Source organism: Zootoca vivipara, chromosome 10, assembly GCF_965207765.1.
Source record: "Zootoca vivipara chromosome 10, rZooViv2.hap1.1, whole genome shotgun sequence".
In the NCBI taxonomy this organism is placed as follows: domain Eukaryota; kingdom Metazoa; phylum Chordata; class Lepidosauria; order Squamata; family Lacertidae; genus Zootoca; species Zootoca vivipara.
The window spans coordinates 40,945,697-40,961,951 of NC_142593.1; the positions used below are offsets into that span (position 1 = coordinate 40,945,697).

Below are 16,255 nucleotides of genomic sequence, written 5' to 3' on the forward strand. Positions count from 1 at the left end.
CACCAGACTGGAGAGGTCCAAAATCTCAGTGCTGCCCCTTGCACAATTCAGCCTGTGCCTCTCTTTGGTGTTCCGGTTGTGTGTTCATGTTTTTAAGTTCAATCCTTGTTTGTATGCTTATTAATATTATCACATTCAATAAAAAATCTTGGAAAAGAAAAGAACTAATAATTTGCTGCCCTTTCCAGACAACACCCCCCCTCCAAATCAGCCGTGTTAACTCTGACTAGTGGTGGGGACTTGTTAGGATCGCGTCTCAAGTTACGCCAACCACCTCCCGGGGACTACAGCCCCCTGGAGAAGGGATCTTCTCCCAGGAGATCGGTTGGGGAAGGGGGCGAGCCAGGCCCTTCCGCGCTTCTTTGCCCGCCGCCGCGCTCTTTGGCGCTGCTGTTACCTGCTCTACCCGCGCTGCCCCGCGGCAAACAATGGAGGAGTTTCCGCGTCGTGCAGCAGAAGCGGGGCTTTGCCCGGGATCGGAAGAAAAGACTGAAGGGAAAGTGGAGAAGGCGGGGGCCGCGCCGTCTGTGCGAACGTTGCGCGCCGGCGCGTTCCAACCAAGGGAACCTCCTCGCGTCAGAACACCGGTTCAGCCAATCAGGCGTCGGGGCAAGGGATTCCCGCTCTACTTGCCGCTTGTTCTGTCTCTTTAAATGGTTCCACCGAGGAGAGACCTCACTGGAGACTGGGGTAACAACGCAGCAAGGGGGGTTCTCTGCGGAGCCTCAGCGTGCTCTGTGGAGACAAGTAGCAGGTGGGCAGAGACCGTGGAGGGGGAGAATAAGGCTTCCTCAGGAGGGCTTCTCGAAGAGCAGCAGGCAAGACCAGAAGTTCCTTTAGTTGTTTGGAAACATTCATTCCTCAGTCTTGCCTATGCGGTGGGGGTGGGGGTGGGGGAAAGGATTCCATCTAGTGGGGGCGGATCAGGAAAGAGAAGCGATTGTTCAGCTGCAACAGAGTTAGCTAAGTAAGAAGCCAGCAAGCCCCTCTTCAGAGATGGAGTGGAAGTTAGAAAGATTCGCAGCCCGGAAGGTCAAGACGGATGAAAGTGTGTTGTGGGTAAATGATCTACGTCCTTCAGTCTCTCCCCCCCCCCCATCACTTTTTCCTGCTATTTTTATTTACTTTTTTTAAACATTTATATCCTGCAAAATTTTAATTTCAACACTCAGTAGAGTGATCTGAGTACTCAGTGCGTTAAGTACGCACTGGCCAGCTTTGCAATCCTACCCGTGTCTGCTTAGTAGTCAGTGTTATTTGAATTCAGTGGAGCTCCGCCACCCCCCCACCCGTAAATGAGGTTAGGATTTCAGCCTTAATTAAAACTTCCAACTATTAATGGTGCAATCTTATGCACATAAGACCTGGGAGAAATCTCTTGTTTAATATGGTGGGACTCATTTCTGAATACACCCACATTAGTTCATGATGTTAGGGGGAAACTTCTGAGCAAACACACATTAGATCACGGTGTTAGAAAACCTTTGGAGGCCAAGACTGGGGGAAATAAAGATCAATGCCTCTAATTATTATTATGAAGGGTCTGTTAGGGTGTATGCAGCGTTCCTTAAAAATAAGGACCATCTAATACAGCAAATTGCAAGTTACTGAAGGCAACACAGCATCACAGAAGTTCATTCTCTTTCCCAATCAAGACATGCTTCCAGATTAGTTAGGATGGGTAGATTTTTTTTTATTAAAAAAAACCCTATACAGAAATGCTGTCCCCTGCACCATGAGATGGAGGGGAGGGTGTATGTAAAAGGTCACTAGGCCTAGGCAAATACAGCGTATGGTTTGTTACAAGTCACTAAGAATGTGAACTGACGTCTGCATGGTTCAGGCCTGATACCTAAAGGTTGAACAGCATTATTGTAACATCTCTGTATGTTTGCTTTCTAGGAGCAAATAATGAAAACTCTGGGGACAAACCTCCAACAGACCCGAAACCTAAGTTTGCAGATTCTGACTAAGGTGAGTGTTTATGAAACTGCAGAACTGACTCTACAAGCTTTTGATTGTCTGCTGCACTTTTATGCCCTCAGGAAGAGAGTATGGAAAATGATTGGCATTGCGTAGTGGCTCTTTCCTCTGGCATAAGCTTACATGGATGTTCTAGGAGCCAAAACAGATGAATGTGTTAACAGTGTATAAATGTTGGTTGTGACTATTTACCGTTGGGAAGGTTTGGTGGTAGAAGCAGTGCTTTTTTTCTGGGGGGACGCAGGGGTACGCATACCCCTAAGCATTTTGTAAATCTTTGTACTTTTGTCCATTTACTGTATTTATTTTCCCCGATTTGAACTATAAAATGGTGATTTTCTTGAGTCAAAATGAGAGTACCCCTAAACATTTTCTTTTAGTAAAAATAAGCACTGGGTAGAAGTAATTCTGCATTGTGAGAAGGAGCAGACGCTGAACATGAACGCAGGAATGTACCGCTTTGGCAGTGCAGTACTAGCTGGCTGTTTTGGATACCTGCTGTTTTACAGCTGCTGGTTGCACTCCATACTGTTGCATTCCCAAACAAGGCAAATGTAATGGGAGTGCGCCCCCTTGTGAACATTACTGGGATGCCCAGCTTTAAAATAGGTGCTTTAAAATTCCAGATTTGGCTCTGCAATCAGAATCACTAAACCATTCTATAACCACCTTGACAACAGGGTGGCTTTTAATTTTTATATTTTGGATGTCTTACCCACTCTTTATCATAGGGTCCTAAGGCAGGTGGCAATGATATAAAGGTAGTAAAATCATTTAAAATGATTCAGAAGAAAACGGTGGGTTCTAATCTATCTATCTATCTACATACACAGACGTATATAGTCGAAAGGCTGGGGTACAGAGGTGTGTCGCCTGCATATGAAGAAAGCTATGCAACGAGGGTGCCAGTTGCACCTCTGCCCAGTGTCTCTGTTGTCGGGAGTGACCTTGCTGTGAAGCTGCCTCTCTGTGTGTGTGGTGGAATGGCAGTGTTTTGTTAGCTGGATGAATATCTGAAAGGCACCAGCTGACATTCAGCTGCCAGCCTACGGCACATATTGTGATCATCAGACAACCACAGGGGTTTGTATATGTTCTATCATTATTTGAGCACACTTGTTAGCTGCTTAGCAGAGTTCTGAACGTCACAACAATCTTCTTCAGGCATAGTTGTTCAGAGCAACAGTAAAAATAAAGGAATAAAGTGATTTTTATGGATGGGTCTGGTCACCTTGAAGTGCTTGGAAAGTTCTGGGAACTAGGATGTATCTTAATCCAGGCATCCTCGAACTTGGCCCTCCAGATGTTTTGGGACTACAACTCCCATCATCCTTACCTAACAGGACCAGTGGTCAGGGATGATGGGAATTGTAGTCCCAAAACATCTGGCGGGCTGGATCTGGGATGCCTGATCTAATCTTACATTTAACTCTGATATTAATGAATGCAACTTACCCAATATCAATGGCTGCATTAGAAGTAAATCCATTTCCATATATGCAGGGCACCGGGCACCTAATATTGATGCCCCCCTACAATCTTCCTTTCATTATCCCATTTTGTTTTACTTCTGCACTGGGCACCCATAAAAAGGATCTTGTAAGCAGCCATTGCCAACCTGGTGCCCTCTAAGCTGTTTTGAACTACAACTTCCATCAGCCCCAGCCTCTGTGCTGGCTAGGGGTGATGGGAGTTTCAGTCCGAAACAGCTTAGAGGGCACCAGGTTTACAAAGGCTGGTCTAAAAGCTTGCGCTGTTTCCGAACAGCAGCTTATTTTAACCAGAGGTGTTGTTTCATGTAGCATCTCTCATCCTGGCATATCCATTTGATTCCATTTGACCTCTCTCTGTGTGTTTGTGTGTGATGGCTTGGCAGTGTACTATTAGTTAGCTGTTGTACATATTCCAGCAACTAAATACACTTCCATATCATTGCATGGCCATGCGTCATAGGCTAAATGCTTTCCATTTGTCTCTGATGGAAGAGGATCGTTAACAGCCACTGCTGCAGAAACCCACCAGTGCCTGCGGCGTTGTGAAAACTTGCAATAGATAGTCTGTTTCTGATCAAACTGTCGGCTTTTATGCATTTGTTCCCGTTCTTCCCAACTCCGGCCAGTTGCTTAACTCATCTCTTTCAGACTAGCTTGTCTGCTGAAGTGAATATATTGCCATATGGTAAAAGGGTAAAAAGGAATTAACAGTAGAAATAACAGCAATGGCTGGGGTGGAGAACCTCAAGCTTGGGGGCCAAATGTCACTCTCCAGGCCTCTTGGCTCCCCCAAGGCAGTGCCCCCTCCCCAGGCCCCACCCTTTAATGGTCCTGCTCTGTGACCTTCTTGAGTGCTTTGGCCCAGCCGGAATGTGTCCTTGAATTGCAATTATGCCTCTTGCTTGCCTGGATGAATTGTATGTAGAAACCTCTGACTTTTGCATGGCTGGAATATAGCCTACTGTACAAAGATTAGGAGGTACACCTGTTGCTCCACCTACTGGCAAGCATCCCTCAAAAGGCAATGTGGTCCTCAAAAAGTTTTCCATCTCTGCGCTGTGACTTTGGGAGTCCAACGTAGGAGATGGGGATCTAGCCCCTGAGATCCTCTGGCACAAAGATATGTCGCATCCTTGGTAGATTAAGCAGACATAAGGCTGTCTCTCCTCAATGCCAAGGATGCTTATAAGGATCAAGGGATTTCAGAAAAGTGGGATTCAGAAGCATCTAAATGGGGAGATGTCCGATTCTGCAATGTAATACCCAAAGGGGGAAACTCTCAGTCAGACTGTATGCTGAAGACTTCTGGAGGACCCATATCACTGGGGTGGTCAAGTGTCTATTACCGGTACATGAGAAGTCACTGCTGTTCTGACATTCTGCTTCTTCTGCACATGCAAATTGTTCTCAGTCTGTAATGGGAGTATTTATAACCAGCAATGGTTACATTCGTTCTTTGTTCCACATTCTAGTCTGCATTACCCTTCACACATGTAGAAAATGTGCAAAAGAAATTCAATGCACATTTGAGCCTCATGTTTTAACACCAAAGTTCACACAATCTTCTCCACACAATCTTTCAATGTGTGAGCCAACCCCACTGTACAACTCTGCACAGTGGGGTGTTGTGTAGTGTTTTTGTCTCCATTCTTATTAACTTCCAGGGGGAATCCCTGTTTACCCAGGTATTTGGAACTACTGTTCCTGGCAACCCCAAGATCATTGGATGGAGGAATATTTTCAATTGCTTTTAGAATGTTTTTAATGGTGGCTGCTTTTAGATTTATTTTTTTAAATAATGCGTTAACTGTTTTAGAAAAATTCTGCTTTGTTTTTAAATTGTGCCTCTGTTTGCCACTCTGGGCTCCTTCTGGGAGGAAGGTGGGATATCAGTTCAATAAATAAATAAAAATATTCCCGCTAGACATCTGCAAGCTCAAGCAACTTCAGAAGGAGTTCTACTCAAGTACCAATGTACGAATACCATACGAGGACCTTCTCCCCTATTGCCAGTCAGGAGTCTTCCTCAACTTGGGAAGAGCTTTAGACATGTACACCAGTACCAGGGCCGGATTTAGGTTTGATGAGGCCCTAAGCTACTGAAGGTAATGAGGGCCTTTACATGTCCAGCTGTCCTTTGTCAACAACAAATTGTCGCAAACCAGTGATATTTTAGGGAGCAGGCTAGGCCCATTACTTACATCACAGGGCATACACACAACACAAAACACTGTTGCTGTATGTAAGTTTTATTTTATTTGTTTTTTATCTTATATTTTGGAAATGTACATCCAGTTTCTTCCCCTTTATATTTTTTTTTGGGGGGGCCGAGAGAGTGGGGCCCTAAGCTATAGCTTGTTTAGCTTATACGTAAATCCGGCACTGATCAGTATACCAGCATAACCCCTTCTGATATAGCGTGAACATGTGGACACCAGAGGGGTGTGGCAATTCTACAACCACCTCCACACCTTCTTTTATCATGCTGAGGTTTGTGGGGGGTTTGTCATATGTGTCCCCTTCTGAATAGACTATTACAACAAGCAGGGTTTATGTCTCTCTGTGTGTGTGTATCTATACATATAAAAATGTAAACTGGGCAAGTTTCTTCGTCTCCAATGTTCAACAAAACCACTTGACCGATTGAGCTGAAATTTTGACACATCACATGCGAATGTTCGAAGGCTATAGGACAGTTTGCTAAGACAGATGCCACACCTGTGCCAGCTAAAACCCCGTGTTTCAAAACACACCATTCAGCCAAAAGTGCATGGTGGGAAAAGAACCAGGTTGCAAACCAGCGCCCTCTAGCGGCGGCTACACTGGTACTGCACCTATAAAACCTTCCCTCTCAACAGCACCTCGGCTCCAGTTTACCGTGTTTCTCATATTATACGACATGTCTTATATTTATTTTTTCCTCAAAAAACACACTATGGCTTATTTTCAAGGGATGTCTTATTTTTTTCCTCCTCCTCCTGCCGCGGCCGGCATTGCTGCTGCGCCTATCACTATGTCTTATTTTCGGGGTATGGCTTATATTCCTTGAATGCTTAAAAATCCTGCTATGGCTTATTTTATGGGTATGTCTTAAAATATGAGAAACAGGGTACATACTAGGCCGAAGCCTTTACAAACTAGGCCAAATGGAGGTACTAGCTTGCCTGGGTGGGGGTTGGGGGGAGGAGGGGACGGGATAGGTCAGGACACGGTGGGGCCAGTCACAGGGATGAGCCGGGGGTGGGGGGAAGAGGGGGCGTGATATGTCATGGGTTGGGACCGGGTGGGGGGGAAATCACAGGGATAAGCTGGGGGTGGGGGGGAGGAGGGGGCGGGATACATCATGGATCGGCACAGGGTGGTGGCAGTCACAATCCCTAATACAATTGGGATACATTGGCGCTATATATATATACTAGCTGGCCCTGCCACGCGTTGCTGTGGCAGGGCCAGCTAGTATATATAGCGCCAATGTATCCCAATTGTATTAGGATGTGATATTGAGCAATCGCTAACTTCATCTGTTCAAACAGCGTGAGGTGAAATATTTGAACTGCTGAGTTTACTCAAAGCCCAAATAATCCTTATCTATACAGGACATCACTGACACCAAGCAGGGCAGGAGACAAACATCACAGGTGGACAATCAATATTTCCCAATAACTGAGGTACGGATTCTTTTGTATGGGACTCCCAATATGAACTGTGTTGGTAACCTACCATTCTCCATGCAAAATAAAGTGGAGAAACAATTAATACACTTTTTAGGTTGTTTTTTTTTGTAGTATGCAGAGAACTTACTAATGGTTAAACTTGCTATGTTCTTGCACTGGTATTTATGAATGGCCTGCCATGACCATGGGATGTGGAGGGGAGGGGACACAGGATCTCTGTCAGCAAGGAACTGTGCTAAGGAAGCTTTTGACATCATGGCAACAAAGTCAGCATTTCTGACCCGTAGGGGAAAAGGGTATCCATTCATTTGTATAGGGTCGAGTAAAGGTTCCCTTTTGGAGTGGCTACTGCAGTAGAATCTGAACCTGCTCTCTTTACTTGGGGCCCCCAAATATTGACCACCAAACTAGTTCCTGTCCGTGTGGCCCCCAGAAGAATATAAGATGGAATTTTTGCCAAGCTAAACACTGACGGGTGCCCCAACCCTCTTTTCACCGTCCGACCTCCTTTTAGGAACACATTCCATAATTCTGTTTCTTGGTTGCACTACAGCAATGATGGGGAACCTCGGGTCAAATCTGGTTCTTCAGGCCTATTACTCTGGTTCTCAGGAGTCTCCCCAGCTAGAACCCCACCCCACCCCCGCAAAAACTATTTGGGTGAATATTTCTGTAAACTCTGGAGTTCTTCCAAGCCTGCTGATACCTCCCTCTTGTATGTGGATAGTGGTGATTTGGTTTCATAAGTGTCCACACTCACAAGGCTGAATTTCCTATTACCGTAGTATGTAGGAAAATTATATTTCTCCCCTCCCCCCCTTAAGAAGTCTGCTCCCAGTATACTTGATAGTGCATCGTGTAATAGAAAATTATTTTGGAAACCAGTGTATAGAAGAGAACACTCCAAACAGACTTGGCTTAGTCTATCTCTTTTTTAAAAAATAAAACTTTTTCATAAAAACTATTTACATTTTTTTTGTTATCCCCCCCCCACTCCACCTCACCCCACCCTCAATGGAGCATGCATTTCCTGCTGTTGATAAAATTCTACATTTTATCAGCTTTAAACAGAATGATTCAATGGCAGGACAATTTCTCACTGTACTTTCGTTATTGTGTTACTTGCATTATTTGGCAAATTGTGTTTTAAGTAACCTGCTGGGAAAGAAAGAATACCTTATTTTGATTCGTCTGGGGCAGGGGTAGAGAACCTGTGGCCCTCCGGATGGGACTACAATTCCCATCACCCCTGACCATGGGCCAGATCCAGGGCTCAGCTGGGTGAAGTGCACAGCATACCGATCCTTCTCTTTGCTCCACGAGGGCTCAGAAGGTTTAAGAGCTGCTCCTAAACAGAAGAGTTTTCTGTCGAAAGCTACCAAAATTTTACCCAGTAAGAAAAACCACTGCTTGTCCAGCTTTCACCATTATTAAGCAGGAATGTACTAAGGGCCGAGGAGAGATGTTCGAATCCAAAAGGCACGCCGGCTTTGTCAGAGATCTTCTCTCTTTTTCACAATGATCTGCCTAACCAGAGCAGCTATATCTGGCTTGATGCTTTCTATGGGCTCCTCGGGTCTCCAGAACTTCACGACTTTCCCATCTGGGCTGATGAGATACTTCCAGAAATTCCACCGAGGCATAGCTTTGGAGGAATCTGCAAGAACAACACTAGATTTGTTTATGCTGCAAGCGGAAGGGGCACCATTCAGATTTTTTTTTTAAAAAAACTAAAACTAAATCAAAAAACAAAAACCCATTATAATGTTAGAATCCTAGAACTGTAGGGTTGGAGGGGGCTCCAACGGTCATCTAGCACAACCCCATGCAATGCAGGAATCACAGCTAAAGAATCCCTGACAGATGACAGAAGACCCAGCTGCTGGCTCAGGCTTGGGGTCCATCTTACTCCAGCATCCTGTTCTCACAGTGGCCCACCACTGCCGTTTTCAGAAACTGGTATTCTGAAGCGTACTGCCTCCAAAAGATGTGTCAAAGTGCCACTGAGATTAATAGGGATGATGTGCTTAGCTCCTATTGATTCTCTGGACTGCCAAATTCTCCCCCCTGATGAAATAATATGAAACTAGGCTTCTGGAGCTAACCATTATTGCTGATCAACACACGATCCATAGCTGCCTTTCCACATCTCTGATCATCTCTCCCCTTTGCTCAATTCAGTGGAGCATACGCCTAGGTAAGTGGGGTTAGGATTTCATCTTAAGGGCTAGAATCTTGGTGGTGGTTTTAAAAAACCAAGATTCTTAGGAAGCTGGGTTCTGTGTCCAGTACCACATTTTGTATGTTTTCCTGTCCACTTTCCCCCTAGAAGTAATGATGTACATGCTTACCTATTAGAAATTGAAATGCTGGAGACGCTTCAGTTCCTAGAATCTTTATTTTCTTGAAAATGGGGAAAGTTACTCCATAATTTGATTTTGCAAGATATTCAATCTGCTGGCTTGTGTCTGGCTCCGTTTCCCCATACTGATTACAGGGGAAGGCTAGCACTGTGAAGTGGGATGGTCCAAACTCCCTATGCAGTTCCTGCAGCATGATGTAATTTTTGTCTGTGTGCTGGCAGTAACTAGCCACGTTAACAACCAGAGACGCCTTCAGGGAGACAGAAAACAGGGCAGTGAGAAAGAAAGAAAGGATGAGAGACTGCTTATGCCGAGGTTAGCAAAATGGCTTTACATTCTGACCATCTCAGCTATTTAAATGTAGGAAAAGTATACATGTTCAGCTTAGCTTCAGTTGCAGAAAAACTGCCACCCATCTATTCAGCATTGTTTTAGCCAATGGCTACCACAAAGTAAGCTTCTTCAATTGCAGGAAGGAAAATATTAGTACCAGTGATTACTGCTTAGAACTGTTGTCCCCCACTCTGGAGAAATTTCAGGGATTATGTAAACCAGGCACCCCCAAACTTCAGCCCTCCAGATGTTTTGGACTACAATTCCCATCATCCCTGACCACTGGTCCTGCTAGCTAGGGATCCATGGGAGTTGTAGGCCAAAACATCTGGAGGGCCGCAGTTTGGGGATGCCTGATGTAAACCATCATCACAACTTTGATTCACCGAAATACATTGGCTAGATTATTCCTAACGTTAACAAAATCCAATTGTTCACAGTAACAGATGCATTTTTAAAAAATAAATAAATGGGACTATTAAAAAGTCCAAGAATCAAACTCATCAATTGCTTGCATTTCACAATAGCTAGCCATTGGATTGTGCAGACTTTTGCTGCTTCTGTAATGAAACAAGAGAATCATTTTGATGACTTACAAAAGAACAGGCCTGTTAGAGCAGACCAAGAGGCCAGCTGGATCAGACCCCCGGTTGACAACAACCAGATGACTCTGGAAGGCTCACAAGCAGCACAGGAAGGCACCAGCCCCCTCCCCGCCCCCGTTGTAGATGCTAGATTGGGAATGGGGAACCTGTAGTTCAACAGGTGTTGCTGAACTACAAGATTCCATTTGCCCTGAACGTTGGCCATGCAGTCTGGGGCTAATGGGAATTCAAGTCTAACAGATCCCGATCTGTGTGCTAGATGTTCATTGCATCTGATATTAGGAGAAACCCTGCCGTTGACGAAACTACTTTGTTGGAACGTCTCGATTTACACCAGCAAATATTATGAACTGTTTCTTTTACTCAAGAGACTTGGATTCCCACCCCCAATATTCTTCTAACTGCTAAAATAAATCTACATTAACAGTGTTGTTGTTTTTAACAACCACCCTGCACCTTAAAGGACGTAAAATAATGTCATTATTATGCACGGAGAGGACAATCGCTCCATGCAAAGATTTCAGAAACAACAAACGTGTCACTTACTTTGCCTCTGTATTTTTCCAACGAAACGACCCTGCCTTTTGGATCCATCACTTCGAAGGAATAAAAGTCTTTGATTTTGGGCTTTAAGTACTTAAGTTGCAGAAGGCCAAGGATGGCTGTGAACAAAACCATAGAGAAGAAAATGATTAAAATCCTGGTTTTCAGCCTGGAGCTTTTCAAAGAACAGGCTGTCAGAGGCAGAGGCAGAGGCGGCTCCATTTTGGACGATTTTGGGGGAAGTCTCGGCAGGCCTGGAATGTGAAGGAGGAGCTGAAACTCAAAACTCACAGCAGCTTGGAAAGGGGGGTAGAAGAGGGAGGGAGCAAGAACGCAGGCTGTGTCCCCCCCCCCAGCCCAGACTTTGCCTAAAGTTCTAGGCTGCAGGGCCTAGAAACTGGTCTATTCTTTTTATTTAGAAGAAATTTATTGACAGCAGGTCAGCATTTTAGACCCCCCTTTTCATTTAAATGCAATACCTTCTGTTTTACAATTTGGCAGCAAACCATATTTTCTTCTCGCTTTCCTTCTCCCCCACATTTTTCTCCCAGCCTGTCATCTGATCTATGGTTATGCAGGGGATTAGAGTGTTGTTGTTGTTGTTGTTGTTGTTGTTGTTGTTGTTGTTCCTTTTTTTGGGTCAATACTCTTGATTGGTTTCATTAGAAACTGGTCTACTCATCTTGCAAATGAACTAGTGGGCATAATCTGATTCTCAGAAATCGCTTTGTTAATGTTAACGGATGTACGGTATGTAAAGGACCTTGAACAGTTAGAAAGAGTAGGTTGGATCCAGGGTAACCAAACAAGCACAGGCATGTCTACTCCGAAGTACTGTAAGTCCCATTCAGTTCAAAGATGCTTATCCCCAGGTTAGTGGGTACAGGACTGCAACCAATGTTAGTTGCACTTAATTCCCACTGGGACAAATAGGGTTTTTATCCTGCCAGGCTTTACACATTTATTTCACTGGTACCTAAATGCTGCTAACTCACAGCACAATCTCTATACCAGGCTAGTAAATCCCTCTGAGTTAAATTGGTCTTATTTCCAGGTAAGTGCAGACTTACTCTAGAACCAATCGATAAATAATAATAGCAACAACAATAACTATTGAAACGATATTTGACTGCACAAAACGTAATCATAGAGTTGGAAGAGACCACAAGGGCCATCCAGTCCAACCCCCTGCCAAGCAGGAAACACCATCAAAGCATTCTTGACATATGGCTGTCAAGCCTCCGCTTAAAGACCTCCAAAGAAGGAGACTCCACCACACTTCTTGGCAGCAAATTCCACTGTCAAACAGCTCTTACTGTCAGGAAGTTCTTCCTAATGTTTAGGTGGAAGCTTCTTTCTTGTAGTTTGAATCCATTTCTCCGTGTCCGCTTCTCTGGAGCAGCAGAAAACAACCTTTCACCCTCCTCTATATGACATCCTTTTATATATTTGAACATGGCTATCATATCACCCCTTAACCTTCTCTTCTCCAGGCTAAACATACCCAGCTCCCTAAGCCGTTCCTCATAAGGCATTGTTTCCAAGCCTTTGACCATTTTGGTTGCCCTCTTCTGGACACGTTCCAGCTTGTCAGTATCCTTCTTGAACTGTGGTGCCCAGAACTGGACACAGTACTCCAGGTGAGGTCTGACCAGAGCAGAATACAGTGGTACTATTACTTCCCTTGATCTAGACGCTATACTCCTATTGATGCAGCCCAGAATTGCATTGGCTTTTTTAGCTGCTGCATCACACTGTTGACTCATGTCAAGTTTGTGGTCTACCAGGACTCCTAGATCCTTTTCACATGTACTGCTCTCAAGCCGGGTGTCACCCATTAATCCATTAATTTATAACGTGTTTAATAAACATAAGTAACTTTAAACTGTTGTTGTCACTTTGCTGTTTTTTTGTTTTAAACAGACTCCAGGCAAGACTTCCTATTCACATTTTAAAAGTTGCCTTGTGAAGAAGCTAGCATCATCTCCAGTTGCTAGTAGCCCAATTTCCACAAGGTGGCAGCAGTCACGCAGCAGAAACCAAGTGGAGCAAAGTTTTGCAGAGAGTCCTCCTACCTCAGATGATGGACCTGATCTGATGAAAATCACGACAGTTCCAAGTCAGTGCACAGAGATGGGTGATTCCCTCAGTGTAAAGGGGTTATTCTAGTCATTACTCCATAACTCCAGATTAATAAATGCAAAAAAACTTGAAAATGATATGCAGGTGGTATTTTAACACCTAATAAACTAGCCAAGATGTACAAGACTATATATCAAGTAAATGTTGGAAATGCAAACAGTCTGAAGGATCATTTTTTCCATATGTGGTGGACTTGTAGAAAAGCAGCAGGCTTTTGGGAAATGATACACAATGAATTGAACAAGATGTTTAAAATTGTGACCCCCCACCAAAAAAGTCTGAACCATTTCTTTTGGGAATAATATCGGGCAGAAGTCCCCAAAAAGTTGGTTAAATTGTTTACCTATGCTACCACAGATCATGTCCTCCCTCAAAGAGGGCACGTGTTGCGGTGAGACCTGGAGATCGACCTCCTGTGTTGTGGGTGGGTAAGATTGGTCAGCCACTGGCTCGATATTGGGTTCAATGGGGCGCAGTCCAAACGGATTGAGGGACCTATATATACCCATGCATGTGACCCAGAGCTTCCTCTTTCGGTGCATGCATTCAGAACACCCTCCCAACCTCTCCCTACTTTTAGGGCTTTGTTGTGCTTGACCTTGCTATGCTGTCGTGTGTTGTCTGTCGTTGGGACAGGGGCACGGCAGGAATTTTCCCCACTTGGCTGATTGGCTGGTGCCATTTGGGTTTCGTCTGCTGCGTAGCAAATAGTCACAACTTGTAAGGTTGCGAATAGGCTCTGGTTCAGGAGATAGGGATGGGAGAACACTCTCGCCATCCCTATGTGAAGGGTATTCTGTTAAAGGAATCCAGGGACTCAAATGGTTTGGTCAACCCCTGAGAGGGGGTTGTGCCCGTGCCTGAGTCCAGGGGGACATCTGGGTGGCAGACATAGTCTGTTCCCGGCTTTCTGCCTATCCAGGTGTTCACCCTTATCTGACCTATGCTGGTGCCCTGGGTCAGCACTACCTGCAAGAGTGCAGGGAGCTAGTCGAACCAGAGCCTATGCAACCACTCACTTTCTGTAATCAATAAAGTTGTGGCCTAAATTCTGCCAAAAACCAAACTAAAATTTGAGTCGTGTGAATTTATTTAGGGGGGGGGGGTCTCTGGGTCTGAACACGCAACAGGCAGAATTCTGTAGGTGCAGAAATGGAGAGAAGAAGAGGTTCGAACAAAAGAGGAGTGGCCTTTAAAACTATTGGACTGTATGGAGATGGCAAAATTGATGGCAAAAATAAGAGACCCCAAAAGACCAAATGTTTGTAAATGTTTGTGGCAGAGTGGAGATCCTTTTCAGACTCTCTGAGAAAATGCTATAGTCAAATGAAATCGCAGGCAGGACTGCAAATATAAGCAAAGGAATGAGAATGATAAAGGAATATAATGTAGGATATATGTTACAGAAATAAGTTTTACATTTAAGGCAGTAGATAAAGGATTTGAACAGAAACATCATGGAAGTAAGGACGGGAAGTCAAAATGTTAAGGGAATATTTTGTATTGAGACTGAATTGAATTTGCTAAATTGTATGAAAATAAATAACAATTTGTGGATCAAACAATGCTCAAAAAATTGACAGATCTCTGTTTTCTGTCTCTGCAAGCTGAGTTTGGTAACATGGGGAAACTGTTCAACAATGCAACTATAGCTGACAGTGAACAAAACAGGTGATTACAGCTGAACATTGTTTTGGTGTAACCAAACAGAACTCAACCAGCTTGGCACAGCCTGATTAATATTATTACTAGTCATAACAACAACAACAACAACAACAACAACAACAACAACAACAACAACGATGATGATGATGATCACCTTCTACATGTCTCAAGGTGACATATAAAAGACCAGGTTCCTGAAAACCTGCCTTTTCATCTCCTGACAGTTTCCTGAAACTTGACACAAACATCCTTAAAACGCAATTAGAAGTAATTCTCCAGTTAATCTGTGCCAGGAAGCAAGTCCTTTGCACTTCTGTGCACTGTCATAGCTGGAACAAGCTAAACTGGCATTTGCCAAAGGTGGGCTGGGTGGGTTTCTGAAGAGTCTGTATTCAAGAAGAACCACAAAGCCACTGGAAGCCAAGCGCCATGAGAAATGTGGGTGGAACTGTGATTTGCGTATGAGCTGGAAATCACCACAGATAGCGGGTCGGGGGGGGGACCTTTCTCAGCCTCGGGGCTGCATCCTGCTTTGGGCAACTTGCCGGGAGTTGCCTGGGACCAGATGCAAAAGCGCTCGGAACAATGGATGTGGCTCTGACTGTAGGCTACATTCCAGCCGTGTGGAAGTCAGAGGTCACCACCCACCCACCTGCATTGTCTCTCCATCCAAGACGGCCTTATCTGAGTTCATGGACGCAGCCAGCCAGGCAAAAAGAGTCGAGGAGGACAAAGAGTAGGGCCAGTGAAAAGTGTGGCTGAGGAGAGGGGACAAGGCCTAGGGAGGGTCCTAAGGGCCAGATGTAGAAGGTTGGGGGCAGGGCTGGCCTAAGACATTTTGGCACCAAAGGTGGACCCCAAAATGGCGCCTCCTCTGCTGAGGAAGAAAGGGTGAGGGAAGATCTACATCAGGAGTAAGAGAGGAAGAAAGATCTACCTTGGGAACGGCTGCCCCTGTGGATCCTGCCGCCTGAGGCAGTCGACTCGCTTGATCTTATGGGTGGTCTGGCCCTGAATAAATCTACATTGGGATCAGCTGCCCCTGTGGATTCTGCTGCCTGAGGCAATCACCTCACCTTGCCTCATGGGTGGCTGGCCCTGGTATTTGGCTCCCAGGACTGAGGTTCACTGCCCTTACTCTCAGACACACCAAACTGCCTGAGCACTGTTCTTGCTGGGTCTTCCTCTTCCGAAAGCGGTGCTTGTCCCTTCATAAGCTCCGGGGCACTGAGAGAGGATGCAACCACCCAGCCTTCTGCCCTTACTGACCCTCCTCTTGCCACCCTCTTCTGTCTGCTGTTGGCAGCAGCGCTATAGCTTTGTCCCCATTGTAGTTGGAGACAGTAGGGCAGTTAAATAATTTTAGGCTCTGGTTTTATCCTGCCGCCTCCAGGTGCTAAGATGTGGTCTGATAGGCCCCCATTGTTAGATGGTAATGTTTATATTATTGTGAG

General features: G+C 44.9%; 2 protein-coding genes across 4 annotated transcripts; one reads left to right on the forward strand and one right to left on the reverse strand.

The window, feature by feature from the left end:
* The first annotated feature begins 579 nt into the window (after nucleotides 1–579).
* Nucleotides 580–13,293, forward strand: CDC20B (cell division cycle 20B). 3 transcript variants are annotated; one of them, XM_060280300.2, is made up of 4 exons: nucleotides 580–1,059; nucleotides 1,903–1,974; nucleotides 7,073–7,144; nucleotides 12,918–13,293. In XM_060280300.2, the coding sequence occupies exons 1-4, from the start codon at nucleotides 997–999 to the stop codon at nucleotides 13,161–13,163; spliced, it is 453 nt and encodes a 150-aa protein (XP_060136283.1). In that variant the 5' UTR covers nucleotides 580–996; the 3' UTR covers nucleotides 13,164–13,293. The 3 variants fall into 3 exon arrangements, with proteins under 3 accessions (XP_060136283.1, XP_060136284.1, XP_088509361.1); XM_060280301.2 differs by having other exon boundaries at nucleotides 678–1,048; XM_088653235.1 differs by lacking the exon at nucleotides 7,073–7,144 and having other exon boundaries at nucleotides 681–1,059.
* Nucleotides 8,069–11,311, reverse strand: GPX8 (glutathione peroxidase 8 (putative)). The gene is made up of 3 exons (XM_035100629.3): nucleotides 10,998–11,311; nucleotides 9,502–9,763; nucleotides 8,069–8,807 (listed from the first exon to the last, which is right to left on the reverse strand). Exons 1-3 carry the CDS (start codon nucleotides 11,214–11,216, stop codon nucleotides 8,644–8,646), a joined length of 645 nt encoding a protein of 214 aa, XP_034956520.1. The 5' UTR covers nucleotides 11,217–11,311; the 3' UTR covers nucleotides 8,069–8,643.
* Nucleotides 13,294–16,255: the final 2,962 nt, after the last annotated feature.

What these genes read in the sequence shown, in the direction of transcription:
- CDC20B (XM_060280300.2), top strand. Translation starts at nt 997, where the DNA reads ATGGAGTGGAAGTTAGAAAGATTCGCAGCCCGGAAGGTCAAGACGGAT. An exon ending in GTTTGCAGATTCTGACTAAG is followed by an intron (nt 1,975 to 7,072) that starts GTGAGTGTTTAT and finishes TTATCTATACAG; the next exon opens with GACATCACTGACACCAAGCA. An exon ending in AATATTTCCCAATAACTGAG is followed by an intron (nt 7,145 to 12,917) that starts GTACGGATTCTT and finishes TGTTTTAAACAG; the next exon opens with ACTCCAGGCAAGACTTCCTA.
- GPX8 (XM_035100629.3), bottom strand. Translation starts at nt 11,216, where the DNA reads ATGGAGCCGCCTCTGCCTCTGCCTCTGACAGCCTGTTCTTTGAAAAGC. An exon ending in TGGAAAAATACAGAGGCAAA is followed by an intron (nt 9,764 to 10,997) that starts GTAAGTGACACG and finishes GTCTCCCTGAAG; the next exon opens with GCGTCTCTGGTTGTTAACGT. An exon ending in AGCATTTCAATTTCTAATAG is followed by an intron (nt 8,808 to 9,501) that starts GTAAGCATGTAC and finishes TTGTTCTTGCAG; the next exon opens with ATTCCTCCAAAGCTATGCCT.